The sequence below is a fragment of the Phyllostomus hastatus genome, unplaced genomic scaffold (assembly GCF_019186645.2).
Source record: "Phyllostomus hastatus isolate PE091 unplaced genomic scaffold, TTU_PhHast_1.1 phas_scaffold_1066, whole genome shotgun sequence".
Lineage (NCBI taxonomy): Eukaryota > Metazoa > Chordata > Mammalia > Chiroptera > Phyllostomidae > Phyllostomus > Phyllostomus hastatus.
Window position 1 is genome coordinate 9545587 of NW_025334004.1, and position 21014 is coordinate 9566600.

Consider the following 21014-nt stretch of genomic DNA (forward strand, 5'->3'; position numbering starts at 1 on the left):
TCTCAACTAAGAAAACACTTTATCCTTAGTTTTTCCTTCTACCACATGTATCTTATGCATAATTCTCTTTTTCAGTTTTACATACAATGTAGGTAAGTTTCCTTAATTCTTAATGATTCCATGTTTGCATTCTAAGCCCTTGGGATTTAATGTCGTCTAGCTGTTATAGACACCTTACTGTCACTGGGGGCATGCACACCATCTGAAGCAGCTCTTACTTTCAGGGGCCACACTGACTTACAAAATAAAGGCATTTAATTTAACAACTTCAGAACCACTTGGGTTATATGTAAAATTCAACTTGCATATTAGCAGGGAATTGCGAATTCCAAAACTCCTTCCCTATTTTAGGAAATAAGAATATAGAATATTTTTACAATGCTGTTTACTTAAAGGAAGTTCTGAAATACAAGCTCTGCCTACCCTCTTCTGACAAAAGCTACAAATCAGCCAGAGCTTGCACTATCTTCTAAATGCTCATTGAGAGATAAATCACAATGCGCTTGAATCTTGCAGTTGGTCTAAGGCAGTGGTTCTTTGCCCCTGTGGACATTTGGCAATGTCTGAAGACATCTTGGCTTGTCACTACTGGAGAAGGGTGCTACTGGCATCTAGTGGGCAGAGGCCAGGGTTACTGCTAAACATCCTGCCATGCACAGGACAGCCCCCAGACAAAGACTTTTCTAGCCCCAAATGCCAACAGTGGTGAGGCTGAGAAACCCTGACTTAGAGTAAAGCTTTACACAAAACAGAAGAAGCACAGTTGTTTCCTGAGATGTGTGCAGGGTGCTCTGCCAGACTGTTCATGAATTTAGGCAGGTTAAACTAGGGATTTGGAGTAAGAACAGTACGTGAAAAAGAGCTATAATTTTAGGAGCGTGATTCCTATGTATTTACTCATTTAATTCTCACAGTATCCCTAAGCATAAGTGGCATTTTCTCCTTCATGTTTCAGAGGTGGACTCTAGGAAATGGAGAGATTATTTGGCTTCTTAGAAGTCTGGTACCTTGCAAGTGTCAGCCAGAACCTGAGCCCTCTGGCTTTGGAGTCCGTGCCCAGTCCTGTTACAGGGCTTCTCAGTCTGGAACACAAGGCGGGAGGAGAGGCTGCCCCTGCACCTAATTCTCTACATAATCCTCCATGAGCACCTAATAGCCATCAAAGAGCCAAAAGCAACGTTAACCAGAGGCAAGCGATGTGGTGTGTCACCAATCTGAAACCTTAGCCCTTTCGTGACGTCTGTGAGGGCACTATCTAAGGCTTTTAATATATGACAGAGGGTTATTCAGGGACACATGCTAGCAGTCTAATCATTCAAATTATCTTACTTCCTTTCCCCTCCTGTACTTTCTCCTCCTGTCTGTATCCACCAATCATATAATCAGGACATTGTTTTCTTGTTCAGGTTTGGTTTCTTTATCTGATGCCTCTAGTAAATAGAGCTATATAGTTATACTTGATTAATAGAAAATGAAGGGATAATAAATCCACTGGGATAATGCCCTCATGATGGTGCCATGTGATTCTTTAACTACAGCCAGCGCTGGGGGCCCAGACACTCTCTCTACCAGCTGGCCCATCTACCATTTCAGTACCTACTCTGAGCCAGTCCTGTCTGGGCCCTGGAAACACAGCTGTGAGACAGATACCAAGAGTCTTACAGGGGCGAGAGAGAGAACTCAGGAGGGATTAGGGGATAAAGATGGAGTGTGGGGAACTAAAGGAGTGCAGACCAAGGGGATTCAGTGCAAAAACAGGGCCAAGAAAGGCCTCCTGAACAAGTGACATTTAAGGCAATGTCTTCAATGAACTTGTAGCCTAGTTAGGGAGATCAGAGTCAGACACGCAGTGATTAGAGAACAGGGATGGGATTAAGTGTAAATGGGATGAGACAGCACAGGAAAGCTCTCTCAGGCTACAGAGACCATAGGACACTTCCAGGAGGGGGAGACTTCAAGCTGGGCCTTGAAGGATGGGTAAGGTTTGATGACATAAAAATAAGAACACAAAGACCAGAAAGTAGAACCCATGAAATACAGAATGATTGGAGTATGGGGTGTGTTTTGGGAAGAATAACACTGATTTGGTAAGGGTATTTGAAGATGCAAACACTAGAGACTACTAAACTCTTCTTCTAAAGGAGAGTGTAGGCCTCCATTTATCTATGTCAACTAAAGGTCTTCTGTTCCAGTGATAATAGCCTTCTCCTGTGCGAGGAGTCTCCGTTTCAGCTGGGACCAAAGCAATCATGATGTACTGATGTTAGGTTGGTGGGTTGACATTTGCTCCCAGAAGTTAAATGAGCTGATGGTTCTGACTATTACTCCACAAGTATAAAGAACCCTTGGGTTCCAAGGGAGAGGATAAATAGGACAAGAACTTTTGACAGGGGTGAACAATTGCACAAGAAATGGAAGTAGGAAGAGGTAAAAAAAATACTGTTCTTCATATTTTCTCAAGGACCACTGCCCTGGAAGCAGAGCTCCGTCTCCCAGTTGTTTGTGTTCAGCCTTCAGCTCTGAGAGAGAGAGAGAGACTGAGAGACGGGTGGAGGGGAAGGGAGAGGAAGAAGCAGGAAGGACTAGAAGGAGGCTCCTGAACCTCTCTGTGCTGTAATGGGGGCGTGTGGGTACCACCTGGCTTCACTGGCCTCAGCTTTGGTATTGCCAAACCATATAGGCACCACTGGGAGTTCAGGTTTGGGTAGTGGAGACATGGTAAAAACTAACTTTGTAATGGGATGAAACCAGCAACACATGGAAGCATTGAGAAGCTTAGACTAGTGACCGAGAAGAGAGCCTAGAGGCAAAGTCATGACCAGTGACACTCACAGGCAGAAGGTGTGAGAAGATGAAGCAAAGAAAGCCTGGACTAGGGTTGTGGCAACTAAAATAGTAGAGAAAATTCAGGAAAACCAATAGCAGCCTTTGGAAAGAACACAGGCACTCTGAGACATGGAGCCTGGAGGCTGGCATGTGAAGTAGAAGAGGGATGCCCAAAGGGTAGGAAGGTGATGGAGGCAGTCGGAATGTCCAGTGTCCAGAAGGGAAAGCAGGTCAGGGCTGGACAGCAGAGCGTAATCACCGTAGACAAGAGAAGTAAAGCCAGAAGAATGGATGAACCCTAAAGAAATGAAAAATGGTACTCTTTACTGAGCACCTACTATGTGCCAGACATTGCACCAAGGGTTTCGCACTCACAGTTTCAGAATTCTCCTGTTGTAGTACACTCTCCCACATACAGGTGAGAAAATCTGATGCTTGTGGAGGTGATGTACAGGCCCAAAGTGGTACAGCTGGTGACTGGGATTACAACCCAGGTTTGCCTGGCTCAAACCCCAAGCTGTTAACCACCATGATATTCTGAAAGAGGCCCAAAGGGCTGAGGGCTGAATGGTGCAGGCACCCTCAGTTGGGAGAGGAGGAGGAGAAGCCAGCAAAGTACCCATTGAGGTAGGATGAGAACCAGGGCTTATCTAATAGGGGTCCAAGGTCATGGGGGAGGGAGGGTCCCTTCAACATTGATGCCACCAGACAGTGAATGAGGATGAGATCTCCTGTTACCATTTATTAAGCAATTTGAAAATGCAAGTGATTATTTCTTAATATGTGATCTCAGTTGTTTATCTTATTTGGAGTAGATTAAAAACCAAATCCTCAAATGCAATCATTCTATAATTTTAAAAAGCACCACATCACACATCTACTTTACCTGAAGCTGTCACTGGGGGAGGGGCTGGCCTGGAAGCATTGTTTGGCTTGGTTGATCTATTCACCATGGGAGCTTAAACACAAAATAGACACACAATGATTAAAGATGCAGTCTACCAAAGGAGATTCACATGTATGGGAAGTACATCATGAACATGATGGATCAGACCAGAGAATTAGCAAAGAATGGGAAACATACTTATTAAACATATAAGCCATTAAAAAGAGTCCCCTCAGAAGAAACACCTTTTGAATGAATATATTCATGATTAAAGGAATAATAAAATATTTTGTGATAGGGATTTTGCTAAAGTGAATACTGGCTTTGAATTTCCTTTGCCAAACTGGAGGTCTGGGAGATGAGAGAGGTGTTTGTTTGTTTATTTTGGAGACGTGTATTGGACCTAATAGTGGAGGGGTCAAATTAATAGCCCCACCCTCCCTGCCACAAGTGACACATACCATTTCTTTTGTGTTTTGCAGGGTTTGTTTGGGAAGGGATGTTTAACATGCATTTATTTTCATGGTGATGGGTGGCTCAGGAATTCAGGTGGGTCTTGAAGCCATTGGTGGTATTTAGGGAATGCAGGAGAGAGTTGCGACATAATGGCAGAATAAAAACCAAGTATTGCTACTTTAGAGTGGAGTTTGTTCGATGAGTAATGTTACTTGAAGAGGTATCACTACACAGGATTACGTTCCTCACAGTGACTATATCCAGAATAAACAGGGACTGTTCTACTGAGAGTGTGTGGCACTGGCTTTTTAAGATAACTTGTTTGTAATTGCATTTGTTATTCTGTGAAGGGTTTACAAACAACATGTTTCTGAAATAGCACTAACTTTAAAGAATCAGGACACAGCATATTTTACTCTTTCATTTATCTTTCAGTCCTCTGCAGAAATTGTTCCTCGTGCAATATTTGTAAGACCAACCTGGCAGTTAGCGACTGTGAGTATTAGGTTTTATAAGTCCATTCTAGGTGAGCACAGCTAATAAGTACCTAGGAGCTTTCATAATTTAACAAAGGAAATGAACCATGGCAGAGGAGAGAGGAAGAAGGTAAAGACTATGAAACACAGAGATGGCTCACTCACTGATGCCTCTGCTCAACCTGTCAAAGTAGGCAAATGCTATGGCCACAGAGGAGAGAGGACTGGGCACTATCATTTCTGAGCCCCTTAGTGCCTGGTACCAAATAGTCTTGTATGCCTCCATCAACTGGTAGAAATTTTCAGGGGCTTAAGACTACAAACACTTGCCTTTTTCAGATGGGGGTGAACTGCCTTCTGTGGGATGAATATAGTTTTCATCTTCATCTTCTACAGGGACCACGTAATCAGCCTAAGAGAAATGCAGGAATGAGTGAGAAAACTGCTGTACATTTATAGGTTATTGTAAGGGAAGGAGTGATTTTTAAAAAATAATCTTTACTGAGATTTAATTTGCATGCCATTAAATTTCTCTATGTAAAGTGCATAGTTTAGTATTTTTAGTACAGTTACAGAGTGTAAAACCATCACTGTAATCTAATTTTAAAACATTTTCATCACCCAAAAAAGGAACACTGTACCCAATAGTCACTCCACATCTACCCCTTCCCGTGACCTAGTCAACCAATAATCTACTTTCTGTCTTTAATATTTGTTCATCCTGGACATTGCATGTAAATGGAACATACAATATGTAGTCCTCTGTGACTTCTTTCACTTAGCATAATGATTTCAAGTTTTAACCATGTTGTAGCATATACTGCTACTTCATTCCCATTTGTGGCCAAATAATATTCCATTGTATGACTGTACCACATTTTATTTATCCATTCATCAGTTGATGGCCATTTGGGTTGTTTCCACTTTTTGACCATTATGAATAATGCTGCTGTGAATATGCATGTACTAGTTCTTGTGCAGTTGAACATTGCTCGTGGGAATGTGCCTCGTGGTAGAGTTGCTGTGTCGTGTTGTAGCTCCATGTTCAGTCTGAGGAGCTGCCGAACTGTTTCCCACCAGCAACGTATGGGCTTCCAATTTCTCCACGTGCTCACCACTACTTGTCATCTGTCTTGTTGACGCCAACCATCATCAATGGTATGAAGTAGTATCCAACTGTGGTTTTGATCTGCATTTTCCTGATGGTTAATGATGTTGAACATCTCTTTGTGTGCTTATTGGCCATGTGTACATCTTTTTCAGACAAAAGTCTATTCAACTCCTTTACTCATTTTGAATCAGGTTGTTTGTCTTTTTATTATTGGGTTGTAAGAGTTCTTTACATTTTCTCAATATAAATACCTTAACAGATACATAATTTGTAAAAATTGGCTCCCATACTATAGGTAGTCTTTTTACTTTCTTGGTAGTATCATTTTATCTATTTTTCTTCTGTTGTTTGTGCTTTTGGCATCATTGCCTAACCCAGGGACATAGAGATTTAATCCTATGTTTTTCTTATAAGAGTTTAATAGTTTTAGCTCTTGCATTTAAGTGTAAGTTCCATTTTTAGTTAATTTCTGTATATGGTGTCAGACAGAGGACCACTTTTATTCTTTTGCATGTGGTTATACAGTTATCCTAGCACAATTTGTCTAAAAAAACTGTTCTTTCCCCATTGAATTGTTTTGGCACCTTTGCTAATAATCAATTAATTATAAATATAGGGAGGGAGTGATTTTTACATTGATATGAGGTAATCAGATCTCAAAAGTGATTTTACAACCTGCCTTGGTGGGTAACCAAGTTGGTACTGAGGGAAACATAAACCAAACATTTATTGAGCACTTATTGCCAAGTGTTCATCTGAGTACTCTGTATGTGTTGTGTCACTTAATCATTGTAACAACTTAATAAGGTAAGCACTGCTATCAGCTCTTCCTGCAGATGAGGGGTTTTCTTTATGTATGCCACCACTCTGCATCTTAGAGGAGAACCATGGAGGAGCCGAGAGAAAAGAAGGTGGAGGAAAGGAAGGTAGGTGGGGGCAGGGCGAGAAGCAAAGGAGAATAAAGACAGGGAACTATCTTACAGAGGAAAGAGAAGAGTCATGGGAAAGCAGAGGAGAGAAAGAGGGTAATAAGAGGGACACAGATCCATTATCGATATTATACCATATGTGTCTAGAGATCGAAAATTCTTACAGTAAGGTCATACATACCATTTTTAGAGAGAGAAACAAAACACCCATCCAGCATTACATTGGCTAGTTAGAGGGAGGCAGTGAAGGGGCAAAGTGGTTAATGCTGAATGGAGAGGGGGGATGGGGGAAGGCAGACTTGCCTGAGTCCAGACTGTCCTGGCACCTTCCTCCCCACCCCACCCTGCATCCTGCTCTCTGCTCGGTCAGGGAAACCATGAGACAGATTTACTTTACCTCATCCTCAAGGTCCTTGGGCCTGGGTGGGACTTGAGGTTTCTGTAGAGAAGTTGGAGCTGGCAGAGTGGAGGTCAGCCTGGCCTTAGCAGAAGGCCAGGTGGGCTTACTGGGAAGGGTCTGGCTGATGGGTGGAGACTGCCTCTGGCTTGATCGATTATCTTGAAAGGAACAACAAACAACAACAACAAAGTATAAGATGAAAGGGGCTCCGGGTCATTCCCTGGGGGAAATCACTGAGATCTAGAAAGTACAGAACCTCCAGCACCTAAGCAGCCACAAATGATTAATTGGGGCATTGCTTAAAAGAATAAAATAACATGTTAGGTAAAAAATTTCAACTGCCCATTGACTTACTTACAAAAACTAGAAGAAGATCCTCATCAAAAGCATCTTCCCAAGGGAGAGATGGAGACCCATTGGTTTAGGAGAGCCGATAGCCCAGTGTTCTGCCCAACAGAATGGATGATGACCTTGGCAATGTGGGGGTCTAAGAGAACTTGCTCCCCTAAGGGTTCACTTGCTCTATGAATCTTAAGGGCAGAAATCCTCAAATTCACTTACACATAAGAATCACTTGGGATTTTTAAAAAATGCCAAGGCCCAGGCAAGGCCCACCCCAGACATAACCAGTTTGAACGTGTAGGGAAGGACCTTGCATTATAGATTTTACAGGGTCCCCAGGCTATTCTAAGGTGTACTCAGGGTTGTGACTGCTCATCTGCATGAACCTATGGCCCTCCCCTCAATGATTTCCCTCAAGTCATGGAAAATCCATGGGTTCCCCCACCCAGGAATGTCCTCAGCAGGTGTCAGGGAAGGAGTCCAGGCTCTGAAGTCAAGTGGCTCTGAGTTTGGTCTGCTGCTCTGCTACCCACTAGCTGCACTCCTTTGGGCTAGTTATTCATTATTCAACCCCTGTGGGACTCACATTCCTCATTTTAAAAGTGAGGACAGCCCTGGCTGGTGTGGCTCCATGATTGAGTTCTGGCCTGTGAATCAAAGGGTCACCAGTTCGATTCCCAGTCAAGGCACATGCCTGGGTTGCGGGCCAGGTGTCCAGTAGGGGGTTCGTGAGCAGTAACCACACATTGATATTTCTCCCTCTATTTCTCCCTCCCTCCCCCCGCTTTAAAAATAAATAAATAAAATCTCTAAAAGTGAGTATCATCATATCCACGTCAGAGGTATTATAGGGATCAGGGACAGAGCAATGAAAGCAGCAGGGGCAGTGTGTCTGGCAGAGTTGACACCTAACAAATAGAACTGATATTGCTACTGTAAGGTGGTGGATGGCATCTGCCCAGCCAATTCTGTGAGCACAGATTCCAACTGATGCATTGTGGGAAAATCTTAGCATAGGAATAACTTGGTGTGCTCCCTATCCTGGGAACAGCACAGGCACTTACACTGACTTCCTGCTGGTTCCTCCTGCCACAGCCTACCCCCAGCTTGATGTAGCTGCCCTGCCTGTGATGCCCCCATCTCCTCCTGGTGCTGCCCCTGCCCTCAGCCCACGTGTCTGCTGAAGGTATGTGGTTAACTTCACATTGGATGCCTCTTTGGCAGCCTCTTTCCGAATGATACATCTGTGCACAGCCAGGGGGGCATTTATTTTGCTGTGCCTATTACTCTGTCAGTTTTTATAGTTTTATTTACAGCTCTTAGAGTTTACTTAGATTTCTTAATGTAAAATTTAAGTGCATCAGAAGTGGCAAAACACAGAAGACAAGCTTTGAAGAGTGTACCCGTGATGAACCACTTAACCACCGCAAACTGTGGTCTCCTGGTCTGTAACATGGGCCTAGCCCGGCCTCTTCCTTCCCAGGGTCGTTGCAACGACTAAACAGTCACTTAAAAACATGGTGGGAGTTGTGAACAGTGGAGCAGTGAAGAGTGTGGGCTTTGGGGGCTGAATGGACTGGCTTTCATCCCAGCTCCACCACCATGCATAAACATTGGCCCATTAGTTCACGCCTTTGAGCCTCTCGTGCTTCCTTTGTAAGGTAGGGGGTGAATGCTTCACTAAGATTATTGAGAGGGTAAAGCAGGCTGCAGCTGAAAAGCACAAAATTGTAGACTAAGAAGTCTGGGGGTGTGTCTGTCTTGTTTGCTGCTGGATGCTCAGCGCTTAGCATAGCTCTGCCACATAATGGGTGCTCAATAGATTGTGGCATGAAGCAGCATTGCCTGGTGGCCTGAGGAGGCAGTACAGGTAAGGACAGTCTGTAGAAATGTGAGTATCATTGTGATGTCACTGACACACACCCCTCCCAAGACTGGGACACAAATTTCTTCTTGGGGGACATTAAAAGCCACACTTGGGCCTGGAGGCCAGCCCTGGGCTGTGTCCATTTAACCTGAGGCTAATTCTAGGCTTAAACCTCCTCTCTCCACCTTCACCCCCAGTTAGAAGTCCACAGTCCTAGGCAGCCAGTGTGGGGGTAGACATAGAAGAAGGAAGGGCATTAGTAGACACTGGGTTCCTTGGTGGTCATCTTCCTTCTGTGTCAATGTCTCAAGAGAAAATTCAGAACCTTGTACACAGGAAGCCAGAAGAGAAGTAGAGACTAATCTTGGGGTTGATTTCTCAGACTGTCGGGAGTTGGGAGCAGCCATCAGGGTGTGCTCGTTTGTCTTTTGCCTGTTTCCACTATTCCTGATTCAGGAAGGATACTTTCCCCCTCAAATGGGCAAGTTTGCCACCTGGGGTGCCATTACCTGTGAGCGACCAGATGACCCTCTTGATGGAGATGCCAATGGGAGATTCCCCCCCTGCCCCCACCTCAGCTTGATCCCCTTCCCCTCCCCCACATCCCCACTGAGCACCCAGGGACCGAAGGCGTGGCCTCACCTACGTACTCGCCCCTGGCGAAGGGCAGGGCTGGGTGAACTGTCCTTGTCTCCTGCTCGACAGGTGGTGGCTCATAACTGTCATCCCCTGTCTCCTCGGCGGGCAGCACGTACATCTCCGAGTCTGAGTGCTCGTCTGGGTTTTCATAATCGCTGTCCTGCAAGTGCAGAATGACAGCATGCTCAGTGCCTGGCCTACTTAGTCGTCAGGACAGCTCCCACCTTAGGCGGCTGGAGCTGCTCCCCAGTGTGGGGAGGAGGAAGCAAGGCTTGGACAGGCTGGCCCACCAAGCGTAGGCAGCCCACAGTGGTCATGGAGGGGTGGAAGCAGCGGCAGTGGCGGGGGTGGACAGGTGGACCCTTTAACCCGCAGGGTGGCTGAAACTCTATGTGGGCAAAGAACAGTTGGAGAGGAAATATATTTTAAGAAGACAGAAAAATAGAGTAATGATAGGTTTTACTTATTGTGAATGCTGACAGTTGAGGAAAACCTAAGTTCAATAAGGAGAGGGGAAGGGGACACACAGGAATACATAAATATCTTTGAGGAGATGAAGTTAAGAAAACAAAACAACAACAACAAAAAAAACAGAGCTGGTAAACCAGAGGGGCTAGGCTTCAAATGGACTCAAAGTCCACTCTCTTTCTCTTATTAAATATAAATTTTATTTAAGTTAATATTGAAAAACACATCAAACAGTTCAGAAGGCTGTAATGAAGTCTCCTTCCCAGCCACTCAGTTCCTCTCCCCAGAGGCAAACAGAATTACTAGCGTCTTGTGCATTTTGTTTGGAGATAGTTTATGTATGTAGCATGCATACATACGAGTGTATTTAGTTCAAGAAATATCTGGTTCAAGAGTGAAAAGGTCCTCTGACCTCTGTGTCCACTGCCCCCCACACCACCCTGCCTGACCCAATGCACGATCCATATGTGACTTCCCAGCGAATGGATGATGCTCCTGCCCTTTGGCCTGTCTGCTTTACTATAATGCTGATGCAGGTGTACGTGATGCAGGTGTAGTGTTTCCTTCCTGCTCTGTCCTCAGGGCCTGCAACAGGGCCAGCACCTGGCAGGAGCTCAGTGTGTTGGAGTGAATTAGTGAATTAACACGAGAGTGAGGTCTGTGCTTTCCTCCTCAGTCTGTAGGGAAATGGGAGAGGAGTAGAGTGAAGAGTGGGAGAAGGAAGGGGAAAGGAGGCTGCAAAGGGAATGGCCTGTCCTTGTCCTAGAGTGGGAGAGAAGGTGGGTGGCGTGAGGTAAGAAAATTCCAGGAGGGGCATTTTCCTAAACCCCAATCTCAGCAATAGCAGATGGCCTCAATAGTCCTTCCTGAACATGAATATGAATTTGGCCTGAAGAGAATAATGATAGTAATAATATTATTCTTATAACTGACATTTCTATGTGCTGCATACCTCATTTATTCCTCACCACAATCATGAGATACTTTAAAAAACATCCCATTTTATTGTTGAGAAAACTGAGGCACGAGTGTTGAGTAATTTGTCTGCAATCTGTGCTCTGGAGAAGTGTTCTCAGGCAGGAGGTCTAGGATGTGAAGTGGGAGAGAAAGGGGGTCGGGCTGGTAGTGGGGAGGCTTAAAGGGCAAGAGCCTGGCTTCCCAAAGCTAATCTAGTCCAGCATGAGGTGGCTGGCACCCTCTTCATACAGGCCAAGGACCCAGTCACAGCTGGGGTGGCTTCTCAGGGAGACATCAGTACAAGTGCTGAGAAGCAGTTACTTTAATGAACATCTGGAAAGTGAGAGAATCAGTAGGCACCCAGACGCAGGCACCTGATGGGAGACGGTTTGGGCATTCCACTTTCTCTCAGTTTTCACAGAGCAGGGATGGGACTTCTGAGACTCGATCACCTGGAGGCTGAGGAGCAGTGTGTATCCTGGGGGGGACACTGGGGTCCTTGCAGCCCAGCATGCTGGCAGCTTGAACGAGAGGACCACTTTGGCAGAGGTGGCAGAGAAGTAGAGGAAGAAAGACTGTGTGTCAGTTGTTCCTCTGACGCTGGGCTGCCTACCAGATGGAGACCCGCATGAGGACAGCACGGAGACTGCATATCCAGGACCCAGCATGGGACCTGTTAGAGGTCGGTGCCCACTACACAGCTGTGGATGCGCGAATAAGCTGAGCTGCTGCCCTGGGCTCCGAAGGGACTGAGGAGGAAGGAATGGGCTCTCGGGGGAAGTGCTGGCCTGACCCTTCATCTGGAAAATCTTTTCTGTGGGACACACACCGTGAGCCCCTCCTGCTTTAAACACAGGGGAATGCATTGAATGCCTCTTTAATCAAGAGAATAAAAAAAAGGAATGTGTTCAAACTTCTGAGAGCTTAAAAAAACTCCCCTTCTCCCAAATTATTCTAAACCCTGGCAAACAAAATTCTATCATTTATTCAACACTTAACAAGTGCAATATGCGGACAATTTGATGGAAACTTTGAAGAAAAGAATGCGTAATAAGACAACATTTTAAATTGCCCATTTGTTCATTTAATCAGTTATCAATGACTGAATGCCTACCATGTGCCAGGCATCATGCTTGATTCTGAGCACGGTCCCTGCCCTCATAGAAATTATACTCTGGCAAGGGCACCCAATGACACACAAAGAGTGAATAATAAATAACAAGTAGATCATCAGACAGATAAAAAAGCTACCACATTCAGGGTCCTGAGACAGACAGCAGCGGGAGGCGGGAGTCTACTTGGATGGGGGTACCTGAAAGGCCTTCTTGAGAAGGAGACACTGAAACCAAGCCTGAAGGACAAGAAGGAGCTGAATGACTGCGGAAGAATGGGAGAAGGCTCTTTGGTGTCTCCTCTTTTGCCTTCTCATGTTCCTGCCCAAGGAGCATGGGTCTGAAATGGCTGCGGCAGGCAGGAGCTTGGCATGTTGGAGGAACCGCAGGCAGGCCGGTGGGACTGGGCTGTCATGAGCAAGGCCCTGCAGAAAGGGGTTAGGGCCCGGACAAGTGCACAGGGGCCAGATTTCATTGCTCCTGGAGGTGTGAGCAACGAGTCCGGATTTCATTCTATGTGCAATGGGCAACCAATGAGGTAAAAATAACTATGAGTGAATGTTTTGTCAGTCCTTATTATAGCTGGCACCTTGACTTTGGTTGTTTGACTTTGGGACAAAAGTCATTTCCTCCTCTCCAGGGTTTTCTTTTGTTTGTTTGTTTGTTTGTTTGTTTGTTTGTTTTTGTATGCCCTAAGTCCACGCTGTGTGGTCTTTTTATCCAGCTAGCAAGCTAAATTTTCTTGGCTTCGCTCAGGATGAGGACCAGCTTCTTAACTTTACCTAAGACGTGGCTCCTTATGTGCGGCCAGCAGGGGGCGCAGGTGCAGTGCCTCTGAGGGCTCAGGGGTTGTGGGGCTCTGGGAGTAACACCGTGCCCAAGTGACTTGTAAAGAAGCTATCTCATCCCCTCTTTAAAAAAAAAACCTTTTCTCTGCAGTTGAAAAGAACGGAACTCCTGTCTCCTAGTACTCTGAGTGAACTCCAGGTGGTATACACAGCAGAGCTCAGGCTCAATTCTAGGTACTGGACAGGAGTCCCAGGTTCTTATCTTGGGCCTCTGCGTGACTGAGTGACGGTGGGTGAGTCATTTTCATTCTCTCAGCTTTAGCTTTCTTGTATGGTGTGTTGTTGTGTGGAGACCCTATTCCATCCATTTCCAGATATAAAATTCACAGATTGGAGCAGGCTACTACTCTGCATGACTTTGATATGTGAGGAATAATTGTTGTGAAGAAAAGTGTTTAGGATATCTTGTCCCTGTCAGACTCAGTCTAAGAGAAAAGTGGCAGCTGGGGTTTTGTGGGTTGTGAAGACACCTTGAAGAGGTTTATGGTTAATTCTGACATACCCCCACCCCTGCCAGAGTCATCATGTCCAGGCTCCTCTCTCCCACTCTGTGGCTGCCGATGCTCTGCTGAGGTCGGCTTGGTCACAGCAAGCACCTGGGGGGTTTAAAAGCCTGGGGCTCGGGTCTGACAGCCTGAGAGTGAATTTTGGAGCTGCCAGTTACACTCTCCAGGGCTTGGTTTCTTCACCTGTCAGATGGGTAGGGCCGATATTCAAAATCTTTAACTTTGGGACTAAAGAATAAATTTAAAGGACACAGATGGACAAAAACTAGGGGGAGGGTGGTAATGGGAGGGAAGTGGGAAGGGATGGGTGGGCGGGCTGGAATGGGAGTAAAAGGCAGAAAACTGTACTTGAACAATGATTAAAATAAAATAAAATAAATAGTAACGCATGGGGAGAATAACATATGGCAGTAATGTTAAGCCATGTAAAAGAAAATTCAGTAAAATTTTCATTTTAAATAGAAAAAAAAATGTCCTGAGGCCCCCTGGTGTGCCAGGCCTTTACTCTTTGGTTGTTGGTTTATTTAGAGCTCCTGTGTAGGGGCCAGGAGGGGCTGGGCACTAGGGAATTCAGGAGGGAGGCATTTGAACTGACATGGAAATATTTAAACATTTTAACATCTGTTTTGGCCGTGCTGGTGAGGACTCTGAATACTCACAGGAAACAGGGCTAAGAAGGCCTGCTCCGAGGGCTGCAGTGAGGAGTAGGAGAGCTGATGCATATAAAGCTCTTAGCCTAGCAAGATGCTAGCTCAAGTCAGTCAGTGTGAGGTTTTTGCTGCTTTGTCTGTACGTGGCCCTTTGAGCCCAGCTGTCTCTCTTCTGTGAGCCACAGCCGGCCACCAGCATGTGATTCAGAAACAAACCCTTAAAAAAGCCTCCCACGGGCCCTGGTGGAAATGATGCCTCCAAGCCCCAGGAGCAAATACTTACAAAGTCGTCCGACCACTGCTCTTCTTCGTCGGCAGGGCTCTCTGAAATGGCGTGTAGGAAGCAGAATGCACAAACGTAAATCTCAGCTGGCCACCTCCTCGCTGTCCACAAGCACCTCGCACCTACACACGTTGCCCGTGGGCTTGCTGGTGCCCTTTACTTGACCTTGAATGTCTTAGAGTCATCTGATGTTCATTCACTTTCAAATCCTTTTTTTTTAAAGTCAGCTTCTTAAACCCCATAGAGAAGTCCCACTGGGGCAGAGAAATAGTGCATCTGACCCACGTCTGTCTTTGTCAAGAGACAATCTGGGAACCTTAGAATAACCCAGTAGCAACCTGCAATCCATATTGTATTGTTTCCAAGGATTTCTTTGAATCCATATGTGGATGCTGTAGTAGGAAGGGCACTCGGCAGAGTGAGATAGACCTGAGCTCTCACGCAGGCTCTGTTCCCAACCCGCTGGAGAGTGGGCAGGAACAACTAACATCCTTGGGCCTCAGTTTCCAGATTTATAAAATGAGGAGATAACTTCTAAGATTCTCTCTTGCTCTAACTTTGACATTTTATTGAGAAAATCTGTATCCAGTGCTTTACTACATGCCGGGTGATGTTGTTAGAGAGTTGAAGTCATTGAGCTCTCTTAAAAAAAAACTAGTGAGGAAAGTGAGGCCTACAGAAAATAAGTCACTTGCCCAAGTCGAGCCCGGAGCTGAACCCTGCAGGCTGACTTCCAAGTGCACGCTCTGCACCCCATACCACGCTGCCTCGCTGAGTCTGAGTGCCATCCCGGGCTCCACAGGAGTATAAGCATGGATGTGACAGGTCTTACATAGTTTTTGATCTTAAAGAATAAAATAGGTCGGAATTATGACAACCAAGAGAAATATTTGACCCTTTTTTTCCTCCTAAACACATTTGGAGTATAAGAAGCTTAGCATAAACTGAACTTAGAGGTTAAATGCAATTTACTCTTTTAGGTAGGCTATCAGCTAGACGTAGGTCCAGATGGCAGAGTGGCCCCATCCTACTCAGCAGCCATGGCTAGAAGGCCCTGTGGGTGGTCCCTGAATCCCCCAGAACCTCAGCAGAGCCTTTTGTAGCCATTCCTATCCTCTGCCCTAGCTGACCACTGACTCCAGCTCTAGGTGGAGTCCACAGAGGCACAAGGAAAGGGATTGAGGAGGTCAAACCGTGCAGGAAGGTCTTTGGACCAGAATGGCCAAAGTTTAGGGAATGGCACCCTCTCGTGGGAAAAAACATGATAGGTGCTAAGAAGGAGCTTCTACAAACAAGCGAAATAATGGGTCAACTTGGACATTAACGGAAAAATCACTCTTATTAAGCTATTCTTTGGGTTGACTTATACCAAGTTATAGTGTACTGCAACCACTGGGGTTTGCCAAGAAGAATGGGTGATAAATCCTCTTCCCATTAAGCCAATACCTGGCACATAAGGTTGGGGATAATAGCAAATCCACACTTAAGGCGACAAAATGTTTTCGTTTCAACCTTTAAAATAGAAACCTTTATAAAATACCTTTATAAAACACACTGGCCTTCCTTGGTCAAGTGTATTTGCCAAACCTTTTCTCAGTGAGTCAGGGTCCACTTTGGGATCAATTACTGGTGAATGTACTCACAGTAGCCACTTAACTAGTTTTCCTGTCCCTGTTACCTTTCCTCTACAATTGTCCTTCCTACTGTTTCTAGTAATTTCCTTAGAGGTTGGATCATGCTCTTCCTTTCCTCAGGGATTATCAGGGGCTCCCTCTGGAACAGAGTCAAGACTCCCTAGCAGCACATTCAAATGCCTCCGCCTGCGGTCCCTCCACTGAATTCTCTCGCAGCCGTTTTCCATGTTCACTTCCAGTGATGCCAACAGCTTGTTCCTCCCGTCCTGCACTTGGGCTTATGCCTAGTTCAGAGCAGAGCGCTCTCAGCTCTGCTCATGCTCTTCCTCCTTCCACAGAAATACTCATCTTCCTCCTTCCACAGAAATACCCATCTTCCTCCTTCCACAGAAATACCCATCTTCCCTCCTCCATAACGCCTTCCCCAGTCTCTCTGGTCACAACCTATCACTTCTTCCTCTAGACCCTCTTAGATGCTGCTGGCACCTCGATGCCACATCTACTTCGTCCTGCCCTATGCCACTAGGTGGTAGGTGCTATTATGATTTGTTTTGCAGTCAGGGAAACTGCGTCTAAAGTCTGTCTGAGGGCACATGGCTAGCTAGTGTGGGAGCTGGATTGAAGGGCTGGTTATCTGTTGGCTCCTGCAGCTGAATCTCATGTGAACCACCTGGCCCTCCTTGAGCATTCAGGCAAAACCGAGGAGGAGCAGTAATGGCCCAGTCCAGGCATTGAGGCACACTGAGGCAGTAGAGACCAAAGTGTCTTGTGGTAGAGGCTATTTGGTGGTGCTCCCCACCTCCCAGCTACACCCCTCTTTTGGTTCCAGAAGGAACTCACAGCATCATACTGATATAGTCACAACCTTGCAGGCCATTGCCCAGGCTGAAAGGTGTGATAAGCCAGAGTGCTAGATCTAAAGTAGTGGGTGGTGTTCCAGCCTCTCAGGGAGCCCCCCACAGGGTGCAGGTGGTGGTCTTAGAACCAGGCTCCCTGGGTTCCAGTCCTGGCTCTGGTGTTTGCTACCTGTGTGGCAGTGGACCAGTACTTTAATTGTTTAAAGTTCAATTGCCTCACCTGTGAAACAACGATAAGAATAGTGAAAGCCTCATGTTTTTATACAGTCAAGTAATGTAACACATGTGAAGTGCTTTGCAAGGCCTGGCACAGAATAAATGCTGTATTAATGTTACTTATTGTTACCTTAGGTATTGACAATTCTCAATAAACTCTGAAAACACTACCAATTCTATTTCACTCTAATGGCAGCTATGCATATGGCAACCACAAAGACATACATCCAAGGAAGCCTCAAGTGTAGTGTGTGAAATTTTCAGGAGGGTAAATTCAAGTTTAATATGGGCTGGGTGGTGTAATTTGAGTGTGGGATTTCCTGCTCCTGCCAGGAAGCTAAGGTGATGGGTGGGCCTCCTTGTTGGGGAGAGCCTTTCCTATTGTGTCATGTACCTGTTTGGGGGCTTATGCTGCACTGACTGTGTCATAATGTCATGCCACACAGTAGAGGGACTCCTCCCCTTGCCTGGCTGAGGCTTTGGGATTCACGTGGCCCCCCAAGCCTGTGGACACAGCACCTGGCAGTATGAGACATGTGACAACAGCAGCTCCCCTCTCAGCATCTGCTCCAGGCCAAGACACATGGGGTCAGGCTGTCTTGCTTAAAATCCCGGTTCTGCCATTTGCTAGCAGTGTGACCTTAGGCAAACTGCTTAACCTCTGGGCCTCAGTTTTCTCATCACTAACATGGACGTTAATAGTAATACCTACATTCTAGGGTTTTGAGAGAATGAAAATGAAATTACACATGGAAAGCACTTAGACGAGTACCTGGCAGAGTGAGGGCCCAGTGAATGATAGTTATTACTATTGATTGACTTTCTCCTTGATTCTCACAGTAAGCTGAGGGATAGGTAGTCTTATCTCTAGATCAGGGATCTGAGGCCTGGGGAAGTTACAAAACTTTTCTTGGTTCACACAGTGCTTAATGGACAAAGCCAGGGTTCCACCTCAGGCCAGAAGGACCCTAAAGTTCAAGGTCTTCTCACTAAGCCACCCTGTAAATAGTAACAAAAGACCTAAAGTCTAGGAGAACAACTGTGTGTTAGACACTCCAGGGCAATGTAAAATTTCCTAAAAAGTGTCCTGGCAGCTGGAAACACGGCCAGGTGCTGGGTAAGCTTGAGAAGGGTACACTCAGAGAGGGCTGGGAGGCTGCATGAGACTCTGTGTCAAAGATGGAATTGAACTGGGCCCTGAAGGACCAGCGGGGCTTGAGTGAGAGAACGGAGATGAAGGAGGGCTTGTGTGTCAGCCCCAGAAACAGAGCTGGGCTGAGGGTGGAAGGGCGCATCTGTAAGGCACAGACGTGCACAGAATGAACGATCTGCACTGGAGAGTCACGGGAGAATATGCCCAGAGGGAAAACAAAGCAGGGTTCATTGCCAGCCAAGGGGATGGTCCAGCCACAGTGGACACTGTGGTCCCAGTGACAAGCTGGAGATGGGGGCGCTGACAAGGATGGTACTTGAATAACTCAGCCATGAAGAGACAAAGGCTGAGCCAGACCAGGGAGGGGAAGGGATGGCTGGAAGGACAGCGAAGGGCTCTGAACAGTGATCTTGGTGGACGTGGTGAAGGGAGGGGATGAAATCAGCATTTTGGTTCTGGGTCATCAGCAGCACCAAGGACCATGGGGCAGTGCTGGTGGCATCCCAGCCATGGGCTTTGAGGGGCGTACCCACAGCTGCGTGTCTGACACACAGCCTCAGCTGTGGCTCTGATTCCACTCTGACTGTGCTCTGGGCCACTGGGCCCTCCCGTTTCTCCTCCTGAAGAGTTGGTGGGGGGATGTAGGGACTGGCGGGAAGACTGCAGTGGGATGCGGGGAGGAAAGAAGGAAGGCAGGTGGACCAGGTGTGGTGGTGGGGACAGATTCAGGGAAAGAACAGAAAACAGGCTGCAGGGGAGGCCGTGAGGGGGCAGTGTCACTAGGTCCACCCTGAGAAGAAAACGGAATGTGACTAAGTGTGAGGAGCTGAGGCCAAGGCCCAGATCCGGCCTGGCTAGGAGAGGTGATTGAGCCTAAATACATCCTAAAAATTCCCTTTATTGGTATGTTGGTTCATTCCTTCCCAGGGCCCTATTAACAGGGGGTGGTGTGCATAAGTGGGGGACATAGTCCTGGCTTAGCCATCACCTGGCTGTGTGATTTTGGGTAGTCACTTTGCCCCTCTGGTCTCCAGTTATCCCTAACATGAGAAGCTTGGAAGCAGTGACCTTCAGGACTTTCTAGGCTTTCAGTCCAAGCTTAATTCCTCCATTCTCAGTCCCATGAGGCAAGCCTGCTGTGCATCCAGCTCGCCCCCCATGAACTGTGCTGGTGCCACTAGTTAGAGTATTAGTGAGGAGATGGAGAGCCAGGTGGATGCTGGCTTCACTAGGGACACCAGGGTAGGGGCAAAAGCAGGGTTACTTTTCACTTCTTTTGTGGACAAAGAGTTATTCTGTGGTGATCATTTACCCAAGATCCCCTGCCCAGGTGACTTCCCCTGCCCCACCCCTGTGGTTGCTCTGCGCTCGTCCCTGCAGGACATCGGTTGTTGGAGGGGAAGGTGGACCTCCTGGGGACATCCCAGCAGCCCCTGGATAGCAGAGCCCAGGCACACAAGGAGAGAGGCCTTATTCAGTTCTGACCTCTCTGGGCTTTGCGCGGTGACCGGTGGGGCTTCTGCAATGGCCCCAGCAGACTTTGGGGTCACCACAACTGGTCTCCCCACCCCTGCCTCCCGAGCCACACCTCGGACTTTAAAGTACAGGGAGCTGTTCAACCATGAAAGTTTCCAGGAATTGGAAAGCAGGTTCTGGTGTTAATGTAAGAGGCTCTGGACCTTCTGGATAGTAAGAAATTCCCCAGAAAAGTGTAACCATCTTAACTTGGGTCAAGGAGGAACCCTGTATTGAGAGCCTGGGGTGGGCTTCCTGTGGTGGCTACATGTTACTGAAATGCATTTTCTTCACCTGGGCAGCCGAGGTAGTCATTTCTGTATGATGGTGCTAATGGGAGAGTAAAGGAGCTAATGTCTGTAAGGAACTTAGGTTAACACCCAGAACAGAGTAAATACAGCACATTTTGAATATCTCTCCTTCCCAAATATCAGTTGCTTGGGCGTAATGCATTCTGCTCAGTGGGCCGTGAGGTCCCTGCAGGCAGTGGTTGCCAGGCCTGAACTGAAAGCAACCAGCTCCTTCCTGGCCTGATCTGCATCTGTAGGTAATTCAGGCCTCCATTGTTTGTCCAATTCACAGGCTTTGTGCTATTCTCTAAAGGAGAGCGGGGACTGTGGGGACTCTCCTACTGACAGCTAGGGGGCGGTGGTCCTTTCCATTCTCTGCCTTTGGAAGGTCAGCATCGCCAAGGTCAGCACACTTTCCTGGCTAGAGGGTGGGGAAGTCATGTGCTTCTGGGACTGGAAGAAGGTTATAAGTCCAGCACCTGGGGGAGACAGATGGGGCTGTTTCAAGTCTACACAGGCATCTAGGGAGTGCCTGATTGTCCTCTGGGGCTCTGGAGGTCTGGTGGGCTACAGTCTCCAAGGACTAGCACCTT

The 21014-nt window shown here is 46.7% G+C and overlaps 1 protein-coding gene across 2 annotated transcripts in view; it reads right to left on the reverse strand.

Annotated features, from left to right (window-relative positions):
• The window catches only part of BLNK (B cell linker), a 74792-nt gene that overhangs the window by 22420 nt on the left and 31358 nt on the right, over positions 1–21014 (reverse strand). The window contains exons 4-8 of one of the 2 annotated variants that reach the window (XM_045854119.1): positions 14757–14797; positions 9936–10092; positions 7082–7242; positions 4975–5056; positions 3713–3784 (exon numbers count right to left, since the gene is read on the reverse strand). In XM_045854119.1, the coding sequence (XP_045710075.1) occupies positions 3713–3784; positions 4975–5056; positions 7082–7242; positions 9936–10092; positions 14757–14797 (513 nt within the window). The remainder of the gene's footprint in view (positions 1–3712; positions 3785–4974; positions 5057–7081; positions 7243–9935; positions 10093–14756; positions 14798–21014) is intronic. The other variant, XM_045854120.1, reaches the window with a different exon arrangement.